At 40.3% G+C, this 22,055-nt stretch overlaps 1 protein-coding gene across 1 annotated transcript in view; it reads left to right on the forward strand.

Moving 5' to 3' along the window:
- The first annotated feature begins 370 nt into the window (after positions 1–370).
- slc35g2b (solute carrier family 35 member G2b) overlaps positions 371–22,055 on the forward strand; it is a 21,866-nt gene continuing 181 nt past the window's right edge. Inside the window, exons 1-2 of the mRNA XM_046354961.1 lie at positions 371–778; positions 20,803–22,055. The exon at positions 20,803–22,055 is cut by the window's right edge and continues 181 nt beyond it. Coding sequence (XP_046210917.1) covers positions 20,827–22,055 — 1,229 coding nt within the window. The 5' untranslated portion in view covers positions 371–778; positions 20,803–20,826. The remainder of the gene's footprint in view (positions 779–20,802) is intronic.

A 22,055-nucleotide genomic window follows, 5' to 3' on the forward strand; every position in this document is an offset into this window, starting at 1 on the left:
GAGACAGCAGGAAGGAGGGCTCTGATACAAGCATCAAGCAGAGCAGAGAGGAGAGGAGAGACAGCAGGAAGGAGGGCTCTGATACAATCATCAAGCAGAGCAGAGAGGAGAGGAGAGACAGCAGGAAGGAGGGCTCTGATACAAGCATCAAGCAGAACGGAGAGGAGAGGTTGGATCACTGCTGTGCTCTGTGTCTTCCCCTCTTGATCTGAAACGCTCTTAGTATTCAGATGTTATTCTAGTGGAGATCTAAGAGATGAATTATCAACCATCATACCAATGTCCCAATTCATATAGGCTTCTGTGTTCACTTCCTCTTTCACATTGTGGGAATAGGCCATTATGAATCCAATTTTATTTTGATGACGACGATGATGATGGGGTAATGATGATGATGATGAACACACAGACAGAAACACACACCCATCCCCCACCCTAACCTGGTAGTTGGAGGAATATTTCGAAGGGGTGGTCTTGAGATGCAATGTTTTGAGTGGGGAGAGAGAAACGCTGTTGCCGCAACCATTCTTCCTCCCTCCGGTTCCCACCGCTCTTTCCCTCGTTCCCTTCAAAGTCCACCTATCGTAGGCGTGGAGAACCTCTCGTGCGTCGCACACCGAGACGGTGCCTGTTGGAGACGCGCTGCATCCGCTCCACGGGAAGATGGAGAAACGGCAAGCACAGTTATCCCAATGTAGAGAACAAGAAACCAAGGAAAGCTGTCATTTATGATGCAAATAGTGCTTTACCGTCGATAGGAACTTATTTTAGCGAAAGGGTAAGTGATATAACACATTTTATTACAGAATGAGATAGTTTTTAATGGTAAAAAATAGATTTTTGTGGACTGGATATGTAGTTCTGTTGAAGCAGACATATGGTAGTAGGCTACTGTGTCGCTTTATATTGCCACAACATTATTCAATTAGTCTATGTTGAAATGACAGGCTATCTCACGAAGGGAACACATTTTACACATCACAATATATCAGACTCACCGGAACGATTGAATCTGGCACACGTTTACGTCAAATATTTTATGAATTGCGCACAAATAGTCTTCATGCGTATTTCTAAATATCTAAATGATTGACATTCTGCCTCATTAGAAGCATTACTCGTATAGTTTATATCCATGTGATACAAAAACTGTATCACAAAAAAAATTGAGATTATTTGAATGTGAATCGAAGATTGGTTCAACATTTGTTCCATTAGTTGTCCTCCGGGGTGAAATTGTGATTTCATAAGTTTGATTATGGATTCGCCCTTTTTTCTCGAGGAAATTGTGTTTTTAGAGGAATTATCCATTTAAATTAATAAATACATTTTAAACCTTTTTCAAGGCATATATGAACAATCCTTTTTATTTATTTTATTTTTATTTATTACATATAATAATCTAATTGGTTATGAACGTTTGACCAGAAAGCAATATATCAGAGATGAGAGTGTTGGTAGTGTAGGGAAAGAGAGCTAGAGAGAGAGAAAGACAGAGGGAGGGATAGAGAGAGAGAGAGAGAGAGAGAGAGAGAGAGAGAGAGAGAGAGAGAGAGAGAGAGAGAGAGAGAGAGAGAGAGAGAGGGAGAGAGAGAGAGAGAGAGAGAGAGAGAGAGAGAGAGAGAGAGAGAGAGAGGAGAGAGGGGGAGAGAGGGAGAGAGAGAGAGCAAGAGCGAGAGAGAGAGAGAAAAGAGGGAGAGGAGAGAGAGAGAGAGAGAGAGAGAGAGAGAGAGAGAGAGAGAGAGAGAGAGAGAGAGAGAGAGAGAGAGAGAGAGAGAGAGAGACAGAGAGACAGAGAGACAGAGGGAGAGAGAGAGAGAGAGAGAGAGAGAGAGAGAGAGAGAGAGAGAGAGAGAGAGAGAGAGAGAGAGAGAGAGAAGAGAGAGAGAGAGAGAGAGAGAGAGAGAGAGAGAGAGAAAAGAGGGAGAGAGAGGGGAGAAAGAGAGAGCAAGAGCGAGAGAGAGAGAGAGAGAGAGAGAGAGAGAGAGAGAGAGAGAGAGAGAGAGAGAGAGAGAGAGAGAGAGAGAGAGAGAGAGAGAGGAGAGAGAGAGAGGAGAGGGAGAGAGGAAAGAGGAGAGAGAGAGAGCGAGAGAGACAGGGAGAGAGGGGGAGAGAGAGAGAGAGAGAGAGAGAGAGAGAGAGAGAGAGAGAGAGAGAGAGAGAGAGAGAGAGAGAGAGAGAGAGAGAGAGGGGAGAGAGGGGAGAGAGAGAGAGCGAGAGAGACAGGGAGAGAGGGGAGAGAGGGAGAGAGACAGGGAGAGAGGGGAGAGAGAGAGAGAGGGAGAGGTGAGGGTGCTGGTGATGTAGCTGGGGGTGAGTCAGATAGGAGGGATCATATCTCTGCCCTCTTGTGGTATGAACTAAAATTAGAGTGTGGGTTGACCAGCCTTTCAGTTTGGCATAGGCAAGGAGAGCTTACCAAATCTTATCCATCACATTCCAAATGTCCACGGTTCAGAAGGTTAATCCTGGTTGTGGATAGAACAGGAGGAGACTGGTCTGAGGGCTCTGTTGGGTGCTTCATGTGTAGCAGTGGAGGCTGGTGGGAGGAGCTATAGGAGGACGTCGCACATTGTAATGGCTACAATGGGAAAAATGGAATGGATGTGGTTTCCGTATGTTTGATGTGTTTGATTCCGTTCCAGCCATTAAAATGAGCCCATCCTCCTATATTATGGGGGAGGGTGAAAGTGAGAGGATTCAGAAATTATTTTAGTATTGTATTGTAAAATATTGTATTGTAATGTAATGCAATGTATTGTAAAGTATTGTATTGTAAAGTATTGTATTGTAATGTAATGCAATGTATTGTAAAGTATTGTATTGTAAAGTATTGTATTGTAATGTAATGCAATGTATTGTAAAGTATTGTATTGTAAAGTATTGTAATGAAAATGCAATGTATTGTAAAGTATTGTATTGTAAAGTATTGTAATGTAATGCAATGTATTTTAATGTATTGTATTGTATTGTAATGTATTGTATTGCATTGTAATGTATTGTATTGTAATATTATGTATTGTAATGTATTGTATTGTAATGTCTTGTATTGTAATGTATTGTATTGTAAAGTATTGTATTGTATTGTATTGTATTGTATTGTATTGTATTGTATTGTATTGTATTGTATTGTAATGTAATGTAGTGTATTGTAATGTAATGTATTGTATTGTATTGTATTGTAATGTATTGTATTGCATTGTAATGTATTGTATTGTATTGTATTGTAATGTATTGTATTGTATTGTGATGTATTGTATTGTAATGTAATATATTGTATTGTAATGTATTGTATTGTAATGTAATATATTGTATTGTAATGTATTGTATTGTAATGTAATGTATTGTATTGTATTGTATTGTATTGTAATGTAATGTAGTGTATTGTAATGTAATGTATTGTATTGTATTGTATCTCTGGGGGCAAACTGTGTTGTGGAAATTACAACATTATGTTATCCACATAACTTTATATTAGAATGTATTCTGATATTTTAATGTTTGATTGTTTTGAAGAAATCTAAAATTATTATTCATCCAGAAGTCGAGGTCAGTACAGGTGCATCAAACCTCGGACCGAGAGACTGAAAAACAGCTTCTATCTCAAGGCCATCAGAATGTTAAACAGCCATCACTAGCCAGCTACCACTGGTTTACTCAACCCTGCACCCTAAAGGCTGCTGTCCTGTATAGTCGGAAGTTTACATACACCTTAGCCAAATACATTTAAACTTAGTTTTTCACAATTCCTGACATTTAATCCTTGTAAATATTCCCTGTTTTTATGTCAGTTAGGATCACCACTTTATATTGTAATGTATGGTAATGTATTGTAAAGTAATGTATTGTAATGTATGGTAATGTATTATGAAGTAATGTAATGTATTGTAATGTAATGTATTGTATTGTATTGTATTGTATTGTATTGTATTGTATTGTATTGTATTGTATTGTATTGTAAAGTAATGTATTGTAATGTAATGTATTGTAATGTATGGTAATGTATTGTAATGTAATGTATTGTAATGTAATGTAATGTATGGTAATGTATTGTAATGTAATGTAATGTATGGTAATGTATTGTAATGTATTGTAATGTAATGTATTGTAATGTATGGTAATGTATTATGAAGTAATGTATTATAATGTAATGTATTGTATTGTATTGTATTGTATTGTAATGTATGGTAATGTATGGTAATGTAATGTATTGTAATGTATTGTAATGTATGGTAATGTATTGTAATGTAATGTAATGTATTGTAATGTATGGTAATGTATTGTAATGTAATGTATTGTAATGTAATGTATCGTAATGTATGGTAATGTATTGTAATGTAATGTAATGTATTGTAATGTATGGTAATGTATTGTAATGTAATGTATTGTAATGTATTGTAATGTAATGTAATGTATTGTAATGTAATGTAATGTATTGTAATGTATGGTAATGTATGGTAATGTATGGTAATGTATTATGAAGTAATGTATTGTATTGTAATGTATTGTATTGTATTGTATTGTATTGTATTGTAATGTATGGTAATGTATTGTAAAGTAATGTAATGTATTGTAATTTATTGTAATGTATTGTATTGTAATGTATTGTATTGTAATGTATGGTAATGTATTGTAAAGTAATGTAATGTATTGTAATGTATTGTATTGTATTGTATTGTAATGTATGTAATGTATTGTATTGTATTGTATTGTAATGTATGGTAATGTATTGTAAAGTAATGTAATGTATTGTAATGTATTGTAATGTATTGTATTGTATTGTAAGGCCATGGATAGGCCTGCTGTATTGTGTTGTACTAAACACAATGCTTTCAGATTCTTACAAGATTTCTAGATATTTTCTCATCATTAGATACTACAACATTTGAATATCATCTGTTCCCTCCGCCCCCATTCCCTCTCTGCTATTAGTAGGCTAGTGCACGGCAGGCTAGTGCACGGCAGGCTAGTGCACGGCAGCATGAAGCATCAAGCTGTGCTTCATCTCACTGAGTGGGGCTTCTTTTGTTGTGGTCCAGTCAAGCAGCTAATAGGGAAACATCATGTGAATCATTGTCCCCCACAATGAAATCGGGGAGGGGACTGTGGATCTGTCTCCATCCGTCCGTTCATGCGTTAGTCACACGCGATATCGCAGCGAGCACTGACCCGATTTTGACTAAACGTGGGTGAATGACGCATCTTGCCATAGAGATCTGTTATTTACACAATTACACTGATTGGCCCAAGTTGGGAGCACTAGTAATTAACCAAAATGTTTTAGTCACACGAACGTAGAGCTGCAACCAATAGGAAGCCTGGTGCTGAAACGTAAAGCTGCAACCAATACGAAAGCCTGGTGCTGAAACGTAAAGCTGCAACCAATAGGAGGCCTGGTGCTGAAACGTAAAGCTGCAACCAATAGGAGGCCTGGTGCTGAAACGTAAAGCTGCAACCAATAGGAGGCCTGGTGCTGAAACGTAAAGCTGCAACCAATAGGAGGCCTGGTGCTGAAACGTAAAGCTGCAACCAATAGGAGGCCTGGTGCTGAAACGTAAAGCTGCAACCAATAGGAGGCCTGGTGCTGAAACGTAAAGCTGCAACCAATAGGAGGCCTGGTGCTGAAACGTAAAGCTGCAACCAATAGGAAGCCTGGTGCTGAAACGTAAAGCTGCAACCAATAGGAGGCCTGGTGCTGAAACGTAAAGCTGCAACCAATCCGAGGGCTGGTGCTGAAACATAAAGCTGCAACCAATAGGAGGCCTGGTGCTGAAACGTAAAGCTGCAACCAATAGGAGGCCTGGTGCTGAAACGTAAAGCTGCAACCAATAGGAGGCCTGGTGCTGAAACGTAAAGCTGCAACCAATAGGAAGACTGGTGCTGAAACGTAAAGCTGCAACCAATAGGAAGCCTGGTGCTGAAAATATATATATCTGGCCCAGCAACAGATGAAGAAAAGCTACACCAGTAGAATAAAATAATCTTCATTTGAATTTGACTTTACAAACAACAAGAGGGCTTAATTGGAGTCTATTTCTTCAGAGCCTAGACCTATATAAAATATATTAACTGGCTGAGGTAGACTATGAGGCTTAACAGCCTAATAGAAGTAGGATTGGTTTTCATTAGTCATACTTACAATTGCAACTGACCAAAAAATTGTAGCATCCTACATTAAACAGTCATTTAAAGAGAAATATGTAATGTTTTTGTCTGAACGTCTGTATCGGAATAGCCTGCTCCTTTCACGACAGAACAAACAGTTTTACACCTAAATATCCCTGGACAATAATGTCAGTGTTTACTAAATACAGTCACATAGACCGCTGAGTTACTTAGCCCTCAGACATCAACTTGTGGATGTCGAGTGAGATGGATGTGATTTTGATGCGCAGGCAGTCGTCTATTGACTGATGTGGAAAGGATGACTCACAGGTCGTTGTAAGTCGATCCAAACATTGTTAGAACATAAAAGGCACGTTTCTTTATGGTGCTGTATTCCTCTGAGCTCAGAGCTCGCCTACCCAAATGCACACAGGGACTCGGCACTCCTGAGCGCATCCCTGATTCGGCTCGACGTCTGGAGTTCAATCAGCTCAGTTTGAAATGCGGCCTCATCCAGCGAAGGTATCGTTGTCTTATCTCGGGGAGGAGAATTCACCACTTGGGTGGACTGCCTATATGTTCTTTAGTGTGCTGAAGTGCAGTGGTTTTTCAGAAGTTCAGATCAAACCGCTGTCCCAGTAAAGACCTCAGGTTTTTCCATCATGTCCACGACTGTTCTCCCTCTTCCTTGTAACTGCAGATTGGATACGAATTCCTGCATTTCCTGAAACAAAGGTGGTCAGATGCTGCTTTCATTTGGCTTTTTCTGAGAAAATCTACAACCTGGGCATGCAGCTCACTGAACCTCACCAGCTCTTTTCCTTTACTCAGCCAGATCACGTCGTTGTGAAGCAGGAGATCGTTGTGGGAGGCCTCCTCTGATTCTGTCACAAGCTTGCAGAAAAAGACAGTGTTGTGAAGCAGGAGATCGTCGTGGGAGGCCTCCTCTGATTCTGTCACAAGCTTGCAGAAAAAGACAGTGTTGTGAAGCAGGAGATCGTCGTGGGAGGCCTCCTCTGATTCTGTCACAAGCTTGCAGAAAAAGACAGTGTTGTGAAGCAGGAGATCGTCGTGGGAGGCCTCCTCTGATTCTGTCACAAGCTTGCAGGAAAAAGACATGGTTGTGTTGCTTGATGGCTCCCTGACAAAGGTGATTATGCGTATGACTTCATCCCATCACATCTTTTTAGCTCAGTGTTTATTCTGGCACACAGCACACTCTGATGGATGAGACAATGCAAACCATTCATTTGTGGGGCGATCTCCTTCAACCTGCTGACCAGGCCCCTGTGTCTGCCCACCACACCAGGAGCCCCGTCGGTGAACACCAAGGTGACTGTGTGGAATGACAGGCCAATGCTGCAGCTTTGTGAATAGAATGTCCCCGGTGGTGTGTCCCTTCGATGGGAATCCGTAGCTCTTCCTTTCACGTCTAGTAAAATAACGGTCCAATACACACACAAATGTTCTCCATCGGTGTTGTCAGTACTCTCATCATCAGCCTGACTGAGCCCCTCCAGAACAATCCTATGCACCTCATCTCCCAGTGCACGGACACGGCGTCCGGCTGTTGACGCAGACAGGGGCACCTGTTTAACAGAGAGAAATGATGCTATCCATAGACTTGTCTGTAGCCGATTCTGCCAAAACTGTCACCATGCACTTTTTAAATACCCCGTAGTCTGTGAAGGGCATGTTGTGTTTAGTTAGAACCCTGGACGCTTTTAGGGAGGCACTTCTGACCTTCTGTTGTTGGGTCAGGACATGAAGGAGGTGACCTTCTGTTGTTGGGTCAGACCATGAAGGAGGTGACCTTCTGTTGTTGGGTCAGGACATGAAGGAGGTGACCTTCTGTTGTAGGGTCAGACCATGAAGGAGGTGACCTTCTGTTGTTGGGTCAGACCATGAAGGAGGTGACCTTCTGTTGTAGGGTCAGACCATGAAGGAGGTGACCTTCTGTTGTTGGGTCAGACCATGAAGGAGGTGACCTTCTGTTGTTGGGTCAGGACATGAAGGAGGTGACCTTCTGTTGTAGGGTCAGACCATGAAGGAGGTGACCTTCTGTTGTTGGGTCAGACCATGAAGTAGGTGACCTTCTGTTGTTGGGTCAGGACATGAAGGAGGTGACCTTCTGTTGTAGGGTCAGACCATGAAGGAGGTGACCTTCTGTTGTTGGGTCAGACCATGAAGGAGGTGACCTTCTGTTGTAGGGTCAGACCATGAAGGAGTTGACCTTCTGTTGTTGGGTCAGGACATGAAGGAGGTGACCTTCTGTTGTAGGGTCAGACCATGGAGGTGACCTTCTGTTGTTGGGTCAGGACATGAAGGAGGTGACCTTCTGTTGTTGGGTCAGGACATGAAGGAGGTGACCTTCTGTTGTTGGGTCAGGACATGAAGGAGGTGACCTTCTGTTGTTGGGTCAGGACATGAAGGAGGTGACCTTCTGTTGTTGGGTCAGGACATGAAGGAGGTGACCTTCTGTTGTTGGGTCAGACCATGAAGGAGGTGACCTTCTGTTGTTGGGTCAGGACATGAAGGAGGTGACCTTCTGTTGTTGGGTCAGGACATGAAGGAGGTGACCTTCTGTTGTTGGGTCAGGCCATGAAGGAGGTGACCTTCTGTTGTTGGGTCAGGACATGAAGGAGGTGACCTTCTGTTGTAGGGTCAGACCATGAAGGAGGTGACCTTCTGTTGTTGGGTCAGGCCATGAAGGAGGTGACCTTCTGTTGTTGGGTCAGGACATGAAGGAGGTGACCTTCTGTTGTAGGGTCAGACCATGAAGGAGGTGACCTTCTGTTGTTGGGTCAGGACATGAAGGAGGTGACCTTCTGTTGTTGGGTCAGGCCATGAAGGAGGTGACCTTCTGTTGTTGGGTCAGACCATGAAGGAGGTGACCTTCTGTTGTTGGGTCAGACCATGAAGGAGGATTCTGTTGTTGGGTCAGGCCATGAAGGAGGTGACCTTCTGTTGTTGGGTCAGACCATGAAGGAGGATTCTGTTGTTGGGTCAGGCCATGAAGGAGGTGACCTTCTGTTGTTGGGTCAGACCATGAAGGAGGTGACCTTCTGTTGTTGGGTCAGACCATGAAGGAGGATTCTGTTGTTGGGTCAGACCATGAAGGAGGATTCTGTTGTTGGGTCAGACCATGAAGGAGGATTCTGTTGTTGGGTCAGGCCATGAAGGAGGTGACCTTCTGTTGTTGGGTCAGACCATGAAGGAGGATTCTGTTGTTGGGTCAGACCATGAAGGAGGATTCTGTTACCGGTAAAAACCCAAACCGGTCCGTGCATCACTACCGGTATACAGTAAAATACGGTATATAGTCCAGCCCTAGTTTGAGTGTGTCAAGAACTACAAATCTGCTGTTTTCTTTCACACTCAGCAGTTTACTGTGTGAACCAAGAATGTTCTACCACCCAAAGGACATCCAGCCAACTTGACACAACTGTGGGAAGCACTTTTAGTCAACATAGGCCATCATCCCTGTGGAACACTTTCCCAAATGAATTGAAGCTGTTCTGAGGGCAGAAGGGGTTGAAAGCAGGGCCAGGGAGCTACAAAAATATTGGGAAAATGACAAACTTATTGTTTTTGCTCTCTATTCCATCACTTTGGATTTGAAATGAAATGGCTATGAGGTTAAAATACAGACTGTCAGCTTTAATTTGAGGATATTTTCATCATCATTTATTTTCATGTTTTTTTTTTCCCCCATCAAAAGGTGCACCTGTGTAATGATCATGCTGTTTAATCAGCTCCTTGATATGCCACACCTGGCAGGTGGATGGATAATTTTGGGATTGGAGAAATGCTCAATACAGGGATTTAGAGAGGGATAGAGCGAGCGAGAGAGAGAGGGAGAGACAGAGATAGAGCGAGACAGACAGACAGACAGACAGACAGACAGACAGACAGACAGACAGACAGACAGACAGACAGACAGACAGACAGACAGACAGACAGACAGACAGACAGACAGACAGACAGACAGACAGACAGACAGACAGACAGACAGAGAGAGACAGAGAGGGAGAGACAGAGAGACAGACAGAGAGAGAGAGGGAGAGTGAGACAGAGAGACAGACAGAGAGAGAGAGAGAGAGAGAGAGAGAGACAGAGAGAGACAGAGAGAGACAGAGAGAGAGGGAGAGACAGAGAGAGAGCGAGACAGACAGACAGACAGAGAGAGAGAGAGGGAGAGACAGAGAGACAGACAGAGAGAGGGAGAGAGAGATCACTGAGGCACTGAGTTATGAATTATGTAAGTGTTTCATCTGGGAAAACCTCCATCTTGAGCAGCAGAAACCCGCTGGCCCGCTGTCTTTCTCAAATATTTCTTCCGTTGCTGTTCCTCTCCAAGACCACAATATATTCATATTTTCATCTGTCGTCTTTATTGCTTCTGGGTTGTTCCATCTAAAAAAACAATTATTATTTTCTACATATCAGATACAGATATGACTTTTTACCAATAATAATATAATGCCATCATAACTTACTCTGACCTCTGACCTTCTCCACAAGTCAGTATATTACCACCAGTCAGTATATTACTACCAGTATATTACCACCAGTATATTACCACCAGTCAGTATATTACTACCAGTATATTACCACCAGTATATTACCACCAGTATGTTACCACCAGTATATTACCACCAGTCAGTATATTACCACCAGTCAGTATATTACTACCAGTCAGTATATTACCACCAGTATATTACCACCAGTCAGTATATTACTACCAGTATATTACCTCCAGTATATTACCACCAGTATATTACCACCAGTCAGTATATTACTACCAGTCAGTATATTACTACCAGTCAGTATATTACCACCAGTCAGTATATTACTACCAGTCAGTATATTACTACCAGTCAGTATATTACTACCAGTCAGTATATTACTACCAGTCAGTATATTACTACCAGTCAGTATATTACCACCAGTCAGTATATTACCACCAGTATATTACTACCAGTCAGTATATTACCACCAGTATATTACCACCAGTCAGTATATTACCACCAGTATATTACTACCAGTCAGTATATTACCACCAGTATATTACTACCAGTCAGTATATTACCACCAGTCAGTATATTACTACCAGTATATTACCACCAGTCAGTATATTACCACCAGTATATTACTACCAGTCAGTATATTACCACCAGTATATTACTACCAGTCAGTATATTACCACCAGTCAGTATATTACCACCAGTCAGCATATTACCACCAGTCAGTATATTACCACCAGTATATTACCACCAGTATATTACTACCAGTCAGTATATTACCACCAGTATATTACCACCAGTCAGTATATTACCACCAGTCAGTATATTACCACCAGTATATTACCACCAGTCAGTATATTACTACCAGTATATTACCACCAGTCAGTATATTACTACCAGTATATTACTACCAGTCAGTATATTACTACCAGTCAGTATATTACCACCAGTCAGTATATTACTACCAGTCAGTATATTACTACCAGTCAGTATATTACTACCAGTATATTACCACCAGTCAGTATATTACTACCAGTCAGTATATTACTACCAGTCAGTATATTACTACCAGTATATTACCACCAGTCAGTATATTACTACCAGTATATTACTACCAGTCAGTATATTACTACCAGTCAGTATATTACTACCAGTCAGTATATTACTACCAGTCAGTATATTACTACCAGTATATTACTACCAGTATATTACTACCAGTCAGTATATTACTACCAGTCAGTATATTACTACCAGTATATTACCACCAGTCAGTATATTACTACCAGTATATTACTACCAGTCAGTATATTACTACCAGTCAGTATATTACCACCAGTCAGTATATTACTACCAGTCAGTATATTACCACCAGTCAGTATATTACTACCAGTCAGTATATTACCACCAGTATATTACTACCAGTATATTACCACCAGTATATTACCACCAGTCAGTATATTACCACCAGTCAGTATATTACCACCAGTCAGTATATTACCACCAGTATATTACCACCAGTATATTACCACCAGTATATTACCACCAGTCTGTATATTACCACCAGTCAGTATATTACCACCAGTCAGTATATTACTACCAGTCAGTATATCACTACCAGTCAGTATATTACTACCAGTCACTATATTAATACCAGTCAGTATATTACCACCAGTCAGTATATTACCACCAGTATATTACCACCAGTATATTACCACCAGTCAGTATATTACCACCAGTCAGTATATTACCACCAGTATATTACCACCAGTATATTACCACCAGTATATTACCACCAGTCAGTATATTACCACCAGTCAGTATATTACCAACAGTATATTACTACCAGTATATTACCAACAGTATATTACCACCAGTATATTACTACCAGTCAGTATATTACCACCAGTCAGTATATTACTACCAGTCAGTATATTACCACCAGTATATTACTACCAGTATATTACTACCAGTATATTACCACCAGTCAGTATATTACCACCAGTCAGTATATTACCACCAGTCAGTATATTACCACCAGTATATTACCACCAGTATATTACCACCAGTATATTACCACCAGTCTGTATATTACCACCAGTCAGTATATTACCACCAGTCAGTATATTACCACCAGTCAGTATATTACCACCAGTCAGTATATTACCACCAGTATATTACCACCAGTATATTACCACCAGTCAGTATATTACCACCAGTCAGTATATTACCACCAGTATATTACCACCAGTATATTACCACCAGTATATTACTACCAGTATATTACCAACAGTATATTACCACCAGTATATTACTACCAGTCAGTATATTACCACCAGTCAGTATATTACTACCAGTCAGTATATTACCACCAGTATATTACTACCAGTATATTACTACCAGTATATTACCACCAGTCAGTATATTACCACCAGTCAGTATATTACCACCAGTCAGTATATTACCACCAGTATATTACCACCAGTATATTAACACCAGTATATTACCACCAGTCTGTATATTACCACCAGTCAGTATATTACCACCAGTCAGTATATTACTACCAGTCAGTATATCACTACCAGTCAGTATATTACTACCAGTCAGTATATTACTACCAGTCAGTATATTACCACCAGTCAGTATATTACCACCAGTCAGTATATTACCACCAGTATATTACCACCAGTATATTACCACCAGTCAGTATATTACCACCAGTCAGTATATTACCACCAGTATATTACCACCAGTATATTACCACCAGTATATTACCACCAGTCAGTATATTACCAACAGTATATTACCACCAGTATATTACTACCAGTATATTACCAACAGTATATTACCACCAGTATATTACTACCAGTATATTACCACCAGTATATTACTACCAGTCAGTATATTACCACCAGTCAGTATATTACTACCAGTCAGTATATTACCACCAGTATATTACCACCAGTCAGTATATTACTACCAGTATATTACCACCAGTATATTACTACCAGTATATTACCACCAGTCAGTATATTACCACCAGTCAGTATATTACCACCAGTCAGTATATTACCACCAGTCAGTATATTACTACCAGTATATTACCACCAGTATATTACTACCAGTATATTACCACCAGTCAGTATATTACTACCAGTCAGTATATTACCACCAGTCAGTATATTACCACCAGTCAGTATATTACTACCAGTATATTACTACCAGTCAGTATATTACTACCAGTCAGTATATTACCACCAGTCAGTATATTACTACCAGTCAGTATATCACTACCAGTCACTATATTACCACCAGTATATTACCACCAGTCAGTATATTACCACCAGTATATTACCACCAGTATATTACCACCAGTCAGTATATTACCACCAGTCAGTATATTACCAACAGTATATTACCACCAGTATATTACTACCAGTATATTACCAACAGTATATTACCACCAGTATATTACTACCAGTATATTACCACCAGTATATTACTACCAGTATATTACTACCAGTATATTACTACTAGTATATTACTACTAGTATATTACTACCAGTATATTACCACCAGTCAGTATATTACCACCAGTCAGTATATTACTACCAGTATATTACCACCAGTCATTATATTACTACCAGTATATTACCACCAGTCAGTATATTACCACCGGTCAGTATATTACTACCAGTCAGTATATTACCACCAGTCAGTATATTACCACCAGTCAGTATATTACCACCAGTCAGTATATTACCACCAGTCAGTATATTACCACCAGTATATTACCACCAGTATATTACTACCAGTATATTACCACCAGTCAGTATATTACTACTAGTATATTACTACCAGTATATTACCACCAGTCAGTATATTACCACCAGTCAGTATATTACTACCAGTCAGTATATTACCACCAGTATATTACCACCAGTCAGTATATTACCACCAGTCAGTATATTACCACCAGTCAGTATATTACCACCAGTATATTACCACCAGTATATTACTACCAGTATATTACCACCAGTCAGTATATTACTACTAGTATATTACTACCAGTATATTACCACCAGTCAGTATATTACCACCAGTCAGTATATTACTACCAGTCAGTATATTACCACCAGTATATTACCACCAGTCAGTATATTACTACCAGTATATTACCACCAGTATATTACCACCAGTCAGTATATTACTACCAGTCAGTATATTACCAAGAGTCAGTATATTACCACCAGTATATTACCACCAGTATATTACCACCAGTCAGTATATTACTACCAGTCAGTATATTACCACCAGTCAGTATATTACCACCAGTATATTACCACCAGTCAGTATATTACCACCAGTATATTACCACCAGTCAGTATATTACTACCAGTCAGTATATTACTACCAGTCAGTATATTACTACCAGTCAGTATATTACCACCAGTATATTACCACCAGTCAGTATATTACCACCAGTCAGTATATTACTACCAGTCAGTATATTACTACCAGTCAGTATATTACCACCAGTATATTACCACCAGTCAGTATATTACTACCAGTCAGTATATTACTACCAGTCAGTATATTACTACCAGTCAGTATATTACTACCAGTCAGTATATTACCACCAGTATATTACCACCAGTATATTACCACCAGTATATTACCACCAGTCAGTATATTACCACCAGTCAGTATATTACTACCAGTCAGTATATTACTACCAGTCAGTATATTACTACCAGTATATTACCACCAGTCAGTATATTACCACCAGTCAGTATATTACCACCAGTCAGTATATTACCACCAGTATATTACCACCAGTCAGTATATTACTACCAGTCAGTATATTACTACCAGTCAGTATATTACCACCAGTCAGTATATCACCACCAGTCAGTATATTACTACCAGTATATTACCACCAGTATATTACTACCAGTATATTACCACCAGTATATTACTACCAGTATATTACCACCAGTCAGTATATTACTACCAGTATATTACCACCAGTATATTACCACCAGTCAGTATATTACCACCAGTCAGTATATTACCACCAGTCAGTATATTGCTACCAGTCAGTATATTACCACCAGTCAGTATATTACTACCAGTCAGTATATTACCACCAGTATATTACCACCAGTCAGTATATTACTACCAGTATATTGTCACCAGTATATTACTACCAGTATATTACCACCAGTCAGTATATTACCACCAGTCAGTATATTACTACCAGTCGGTATATTACCACCAGTATATTACCACCAGTCAGTATATTACTACCAGTCAGTATATTACCACCAGTCAGTATATTACCACCAGTCAGTATATTACCACCAGTCAGTATATTACCACCAGTCAGTATATTACCACCAGTATATTACCACCAGTCAGTATATTACTACCAGTATATTACTACCAGTCAGTATATTACTACCAGTCAGTATATTACCACCAGTCAGTATATTACTACCAGTCAGTATATTACCACCAGTATATCACTACCAGTATATTACTACCAGTATATTACCACCAGTCTGTATATTACCACCAGTCAGTATATTACCACCAGTATATTACCACCAGTATATTACCACCAGTCAGTATATTACCACCAGTCAGTATATTACCACCAGTATATTACCACCAGTATATTACCACCAGTATATTACCACCAGTATATTACCACCAGTCAGTATATTACCAACAGTATATTACCACCAGTATATTACCACCAGTATATTACCACCAGTCAGTATATTACCAACAGTATATTACTACCAGTATATTACCACCAGTATATTGCTACCAGTATATTACCAACAGTATATTACCACCAGTATATTACTACCAGTATATTACCACCAGTATATTACTACCAGTATATTACCACCAGTATATTACTACCAGTATATTACTACCAGTATATTACTACTAGTATATTACTACTAGTATATTACTACCAGTATATTACCACCAGTCAGTATATTACCACCAGTCAGTATATTACTACCAGTATATTACTACCAGTATATTACCACCAGTCAGTATATTACTACTAGTATATTACTACCAGTATATTACCACCAGTCAGTATATTACCACCAGTCAGTATATTACCACCAGTCAGTATATTACCACCAGTATATCACTACCAGTATATTAATACCAGTATATTACCACCAGTCAGTATATTACCACCAGTATATTACCACCAGTATATTACCACCAGTCAGTATATTACTACCAGTCAGTATATTACCACCAGTCAGTATATTAATACCAGTATATTACCACCAGTCAGTATATTACCACCAGTATATTACCACCAGTATATTACCACCAGTCAGTATATTACTACCAGTCAGTATATTACCACCAGTCAGTATATTACCACCAGTATATTACCACCAGTCAGTATATTACCACCAGTATATTACCACCAGTCAGTATATTACCACCAGTCAGTATATTACTACCAGTCAGTATATTACTACCAGTCAGTATATTACTACCAGTCAGTATATTACTACCAGTCAGTATATTACCACCAGTATATTACCACCAGTATATTACCACCAGTATATTACCACCAGTATATTACCACCAGTCAGTATATTACCACCAGTCAGTATATTACTACCAGTCAGTATATTACCACCAGTCAGTATATTACCACCAGTCAGTATATTACCACCAGTATATTACCACCAGTCAGTATATTACTACCAGTCAGTATATTACTACCAGTCAGTATATTACCACCAGTCAGTATATCACCACCAGTCAGTATATTACTACCAGTCAGTATATTACTACCAGTCAGTATATTACTACCAGTCAGTATATTACTACCAGTCAGTATATTACTACCAGTCAGTATATTACCACCAGTATATTACCACCAGTATATTACCACCAGTATATTACCACCAATCAGTATATTACCACCAGTCAGTATATTACTACCAGTCAGTATATTACTACCAGTCAGTATATCACCACCAGTCAGTATATTACTACCAGTATATTACCACCAGTATATTACTACCAGTATATTACCACCAGTATATTACTACCAGTATATTACCACCAGTCAGTATATTACTACCAGTATATTACCACCAGTCAGTATATTACCACCAGTCAGTATATTACCACCAGTCAGTATATTACCACCAGTATATCACTACCAGTATATTAATACCAGTATATTACCACCAGTCAGTATATTACCACCAGTCAGTATATTACCACCAGTCAGTATATTACCACCAGTATATTACCACCAGTATATTACCACCAGTCAGTATATTACTACCAGTCAGTATATTACCACCAGTCAGTATATTACCACCAGTATATTACCACCAGTCAGTATATTACCACCAGTATATTACCACCAGTCAGTATATTACCACCAGTCAGTATATTACTACCAGTCAGTATATTACTACCAGTCAGTATATTACTACCAGTCAGTATATTACTACCAGTCAGTATATTACCACCAGTATATTACCACCAGTATATTACCACCAGTATATTACCACCAGTCAGTATATTACCACCAGTCAGTATATTACTACCAGTCAGTATATTACCACCAGTCAGTATATTACCACCAGTCAGTATATTACCACCAGTATATTACCACCAGTCAGTATATTACCACCAGTCAGTATATTACCACCAGTCAGTATATTACCACCAGTATATTACCACCAGTATATTACCACCAGTATATTACCACCAGTATATTACCACCAGTATATTACCACCAGTCAGTATATTACCACCAGTCAGTATATTACCACCAGTCAGTATATCACCACCAGTCAGTATATTACTACCAGTCAGTATATTACTACCAGTCAGTATATTACTACCAGTCAGTATATTACTACCAGTCAGTATATTACTACCAGTCAGTATATTACCACCAGTATATTACTACCAGTATATTACCACCAGTATATTACCACCAATCAGTATATTACCACCAGTATATTACTACCAGTCAGTATATTACCACCAGTATATTACCACCAGTATATTACCACCAGTCAGTATATTACCACCAGTATATTACCACCAGTATATTACTACCAGTCAGTATATTACTACCAGTCAGTATATTACTACCAGTCAGTATATTACCCCCAGTATATTACCACCAGTATATTACTACCAGTCAGTATATTACCACCAGTATATTACCACCAGTATATTACTACCAGTCAGTATATTACTACCAGTCAGTATATTACTACCAGTCAGTATATTACCACCAGTATATTACTACCAGTATATTACCACCAGTATATTACCACCAGTATATTACCACCAATCAGTATATTACCACCAGTCAGTATATTACTACCAGTCAGTATATTACTACCAGTCAGTATATCACCACCAGTCAGTATATTACTACCAGTATATTACCACCAGTATATTACTACCAGTATATTACCACCAGTATATTACTAGCAGTATATTACCACCAGTCAGTATATTACTACCAGTATATTACCACCAGTATATTACCACCAGTCAGTATATTACCACCAGTCAGTATATTACTACCAGTCAGTATATTACCACCAGTCAGTATATTACTACCAGTATATTACCACCAGTATATTACCACCAGTCAGTATATTACCACCAGTCAGTATATTACTACCAGTCAGTATATTACCACCAGTCAGTATATTACTACCAGTCAGTATATTACCACCAGTATATTACCACCAGTCAGTATATAACTACCAGTATATTACCACCAGTATATTACTACCAGTATATTACCACCAGTCAGTATATTACCACCAGTCAGTATATTACTACCAGTCGGTATATTACCACCAGTATATTACCACCAGTCAGTATATTACCACCAGTCAGTATATTACCACCAGTCAGTATATTACCACCAGTCAGTATATTACCACCAGTATATTACCACCAGTCAGTATATTACTACCAGTATATTACTACCAGTCAGTATATTACTACCAGTCAGTATATTACCACCAGTCAGTATATTACTACCAGTCAGTATATTACCACCAGTATATCACTACCAGTATATTACTACCAGTATATTACCACCAGTCAGTATATTACTACCAGTCAGTATATTACCACCAGTCAGTATATTACCACCAGTCAGTATATTACCACCAGTATATTACCACCAGTCAGTATATTACTACCAGTATATTACTACCAGTCAGTATATTACTACCAGTCAGTATATTACCACCAGTCAGTATATTACTACCAGTCAGTATATTACCACCAGTATATCACTACCAGTATATTACTACCAGTATATTACCACCAGTCAGTATATTACCACCAGTCAGTATATTACCACCAGTATATTACCACCAGTATATTACCACCAGTCAGTATATTACCACCAGTCAGTATATTACCACCAGTATATTACCACCAGTATATTACCACCAGTCAGTATATTACCAGTCAGTATATTACCACCAGTCAGTATATTACCACCAGTATATTACCACCAGTATATTACCACCAGTCAGTATATTACCAGTCAGTATATTACCACCAGTATATTACCACCAGTCAGTATATTACCACCAGTATATTACCACCAGTATATTACCACCAGTATATTACTACCAGTATATTACCACCAGTCAGTATATTACTACTAGTATATTACTACCAGTATATTACCACCAGTCAGTATATTACTACCAGTATATTACTACCAGTCAGTATATTACTACCAGTATATTACCACCAGTCAGTATATTACCACCAGTCAGTATATTACCACCAGTATATTACCGTACTATATACAGTATGGAGGCTATATACAGTAGCGAGGCTATATACAGTAGAGCAGCTTTAGAAGTAGCGAGGCTACATACAGACACCGGTTAGTCAGGCTGATTGAGGTAGTATGTACATGTAGATATGGTTAAAGTGACTGTTCATATATATTATGAACATAGAGTAGCAGTAGCGTAAAAGAGGGGTCTGCGGGTGATTGGTGGCGGGACACAATGCAGATTGCCCGCTTAGCCAATGTGCAGGAGAACTGGTTGGTCAGTTGAGGTAGTATGTACATGAAGTAACTCTGACCTCTGTCCTTCTCCAGTGTGCTCTGATCTGCTGAAGGAACATGGATGTGTCTGGGGGCCATCAGCAGTATGGAGGATCTAAGAAGAGGGTGAAAATCCACCCCAATTCCATCACAGTGAAATACGCCACCCACTTCCCCCAGCCTGGAGACGAGGGTTACGACGATGCTCCGTCCTTTGAGGACTTTGGGTCGTTTGCAGAGGCCAGCCCTGCCAAAAGACTGGTGTCAGACAGTAGTAGGAGGACTTTCTTTGGCACCATAGAGACCCCCTGTCCGGGGAAGGGGCCATTGGGGGGAGGGGTGGAGCCCCAGAGCCGGGACAAGGGGGTCGGGGGGCAGCTGGCTAGCTTCGGGGAGGCCAACGTCCTGGCGTCCCGGGTCACCTGGATGGCGTTGTTCGGGGCAGCGGTGGCTCACGGCTGCGTTGCTCTGATCACACGGCTGGCGGCGGACCGCTCCAAAGTGCCGTCCCTGGAGCTGATCTTCATCCGGTCTGTGATCCAGGTCCTGTCCATCACAGTGGTGTTTTATAACCAGGAGGAACCCTTCGGCCCGAAGGGGTACCGCCTCCGGCTCTTCTTCTACGGTGTCTGCAACGTCATCTCCATCACCTGCGCCTACACCGCCTTCGCCATCGTGCCGCCCAGCAACGGTACCATCATGTGGCGCGCAACCACCACGGTGTTCAGCGGCGTGATGGCCTTCCTGTTGTTAGACGAGAGGCTGGGCTACACGGACGTGGTGACGGTGGTGGGCAGCGTGTTCGGCCTGTGTCTCGTCATGATCCCCAATGTGGCCGACGAGGAGAAGTCTCGCCTCACCTTCTGGAAGGAGGCGTTCGGCTACACCATGACGGTGATGGCCGGCCTCACCGGAGCCCTGTCCATGATCGTCTACCGGGCCATCAAGGAGCGTGTCAGCATGTGGACAGCCCTGTTCACGTTCGGCTGGACGGGCACGGTGTGGGGCGCCTCCACCATGTTCGTTATGCAGGAGCCGATCATCCCCCTGGATGGGGAGACGTGGGGCTACCTCACGGGGATCTGTATCTGTTCCACCGTGGCGTTCCTGGGGGTCTACTACGCCTTAAACAAGTTCCACCCCGCCCTGGTGAGCACCGTACAGCACCTGGAGATAGTGGTGGCCATGTTGCTTCAGCTCATGGTGCTGCGCATGGTCCCCTCCATCTACGACGTCATCGGGGGGCTGGTCATCATGGCCAGTGTGTTTACTCTAACGGGAGTGAAGCTGTATAGGGTCAGCCGGGC

Source organism: Oncorhynchus gorbuscha, linkage group LG07 (genome assembly GCF_021184085.1).
Source record: "Oncorhynchus gorbuscha isolate QuinsamMale2020 ecotype Even-year linkage group LG07, OgorEven_v1.0, whole genome shotgun sequence".
In the NCBI taxonomy this organism is placed as follows: Eukaryota; Metazoa; Chordata; class Actinopteri; order Salmoniformes; family Salmonidae; genus Oncorhynchus; species Oncorhynchus gorbuscha.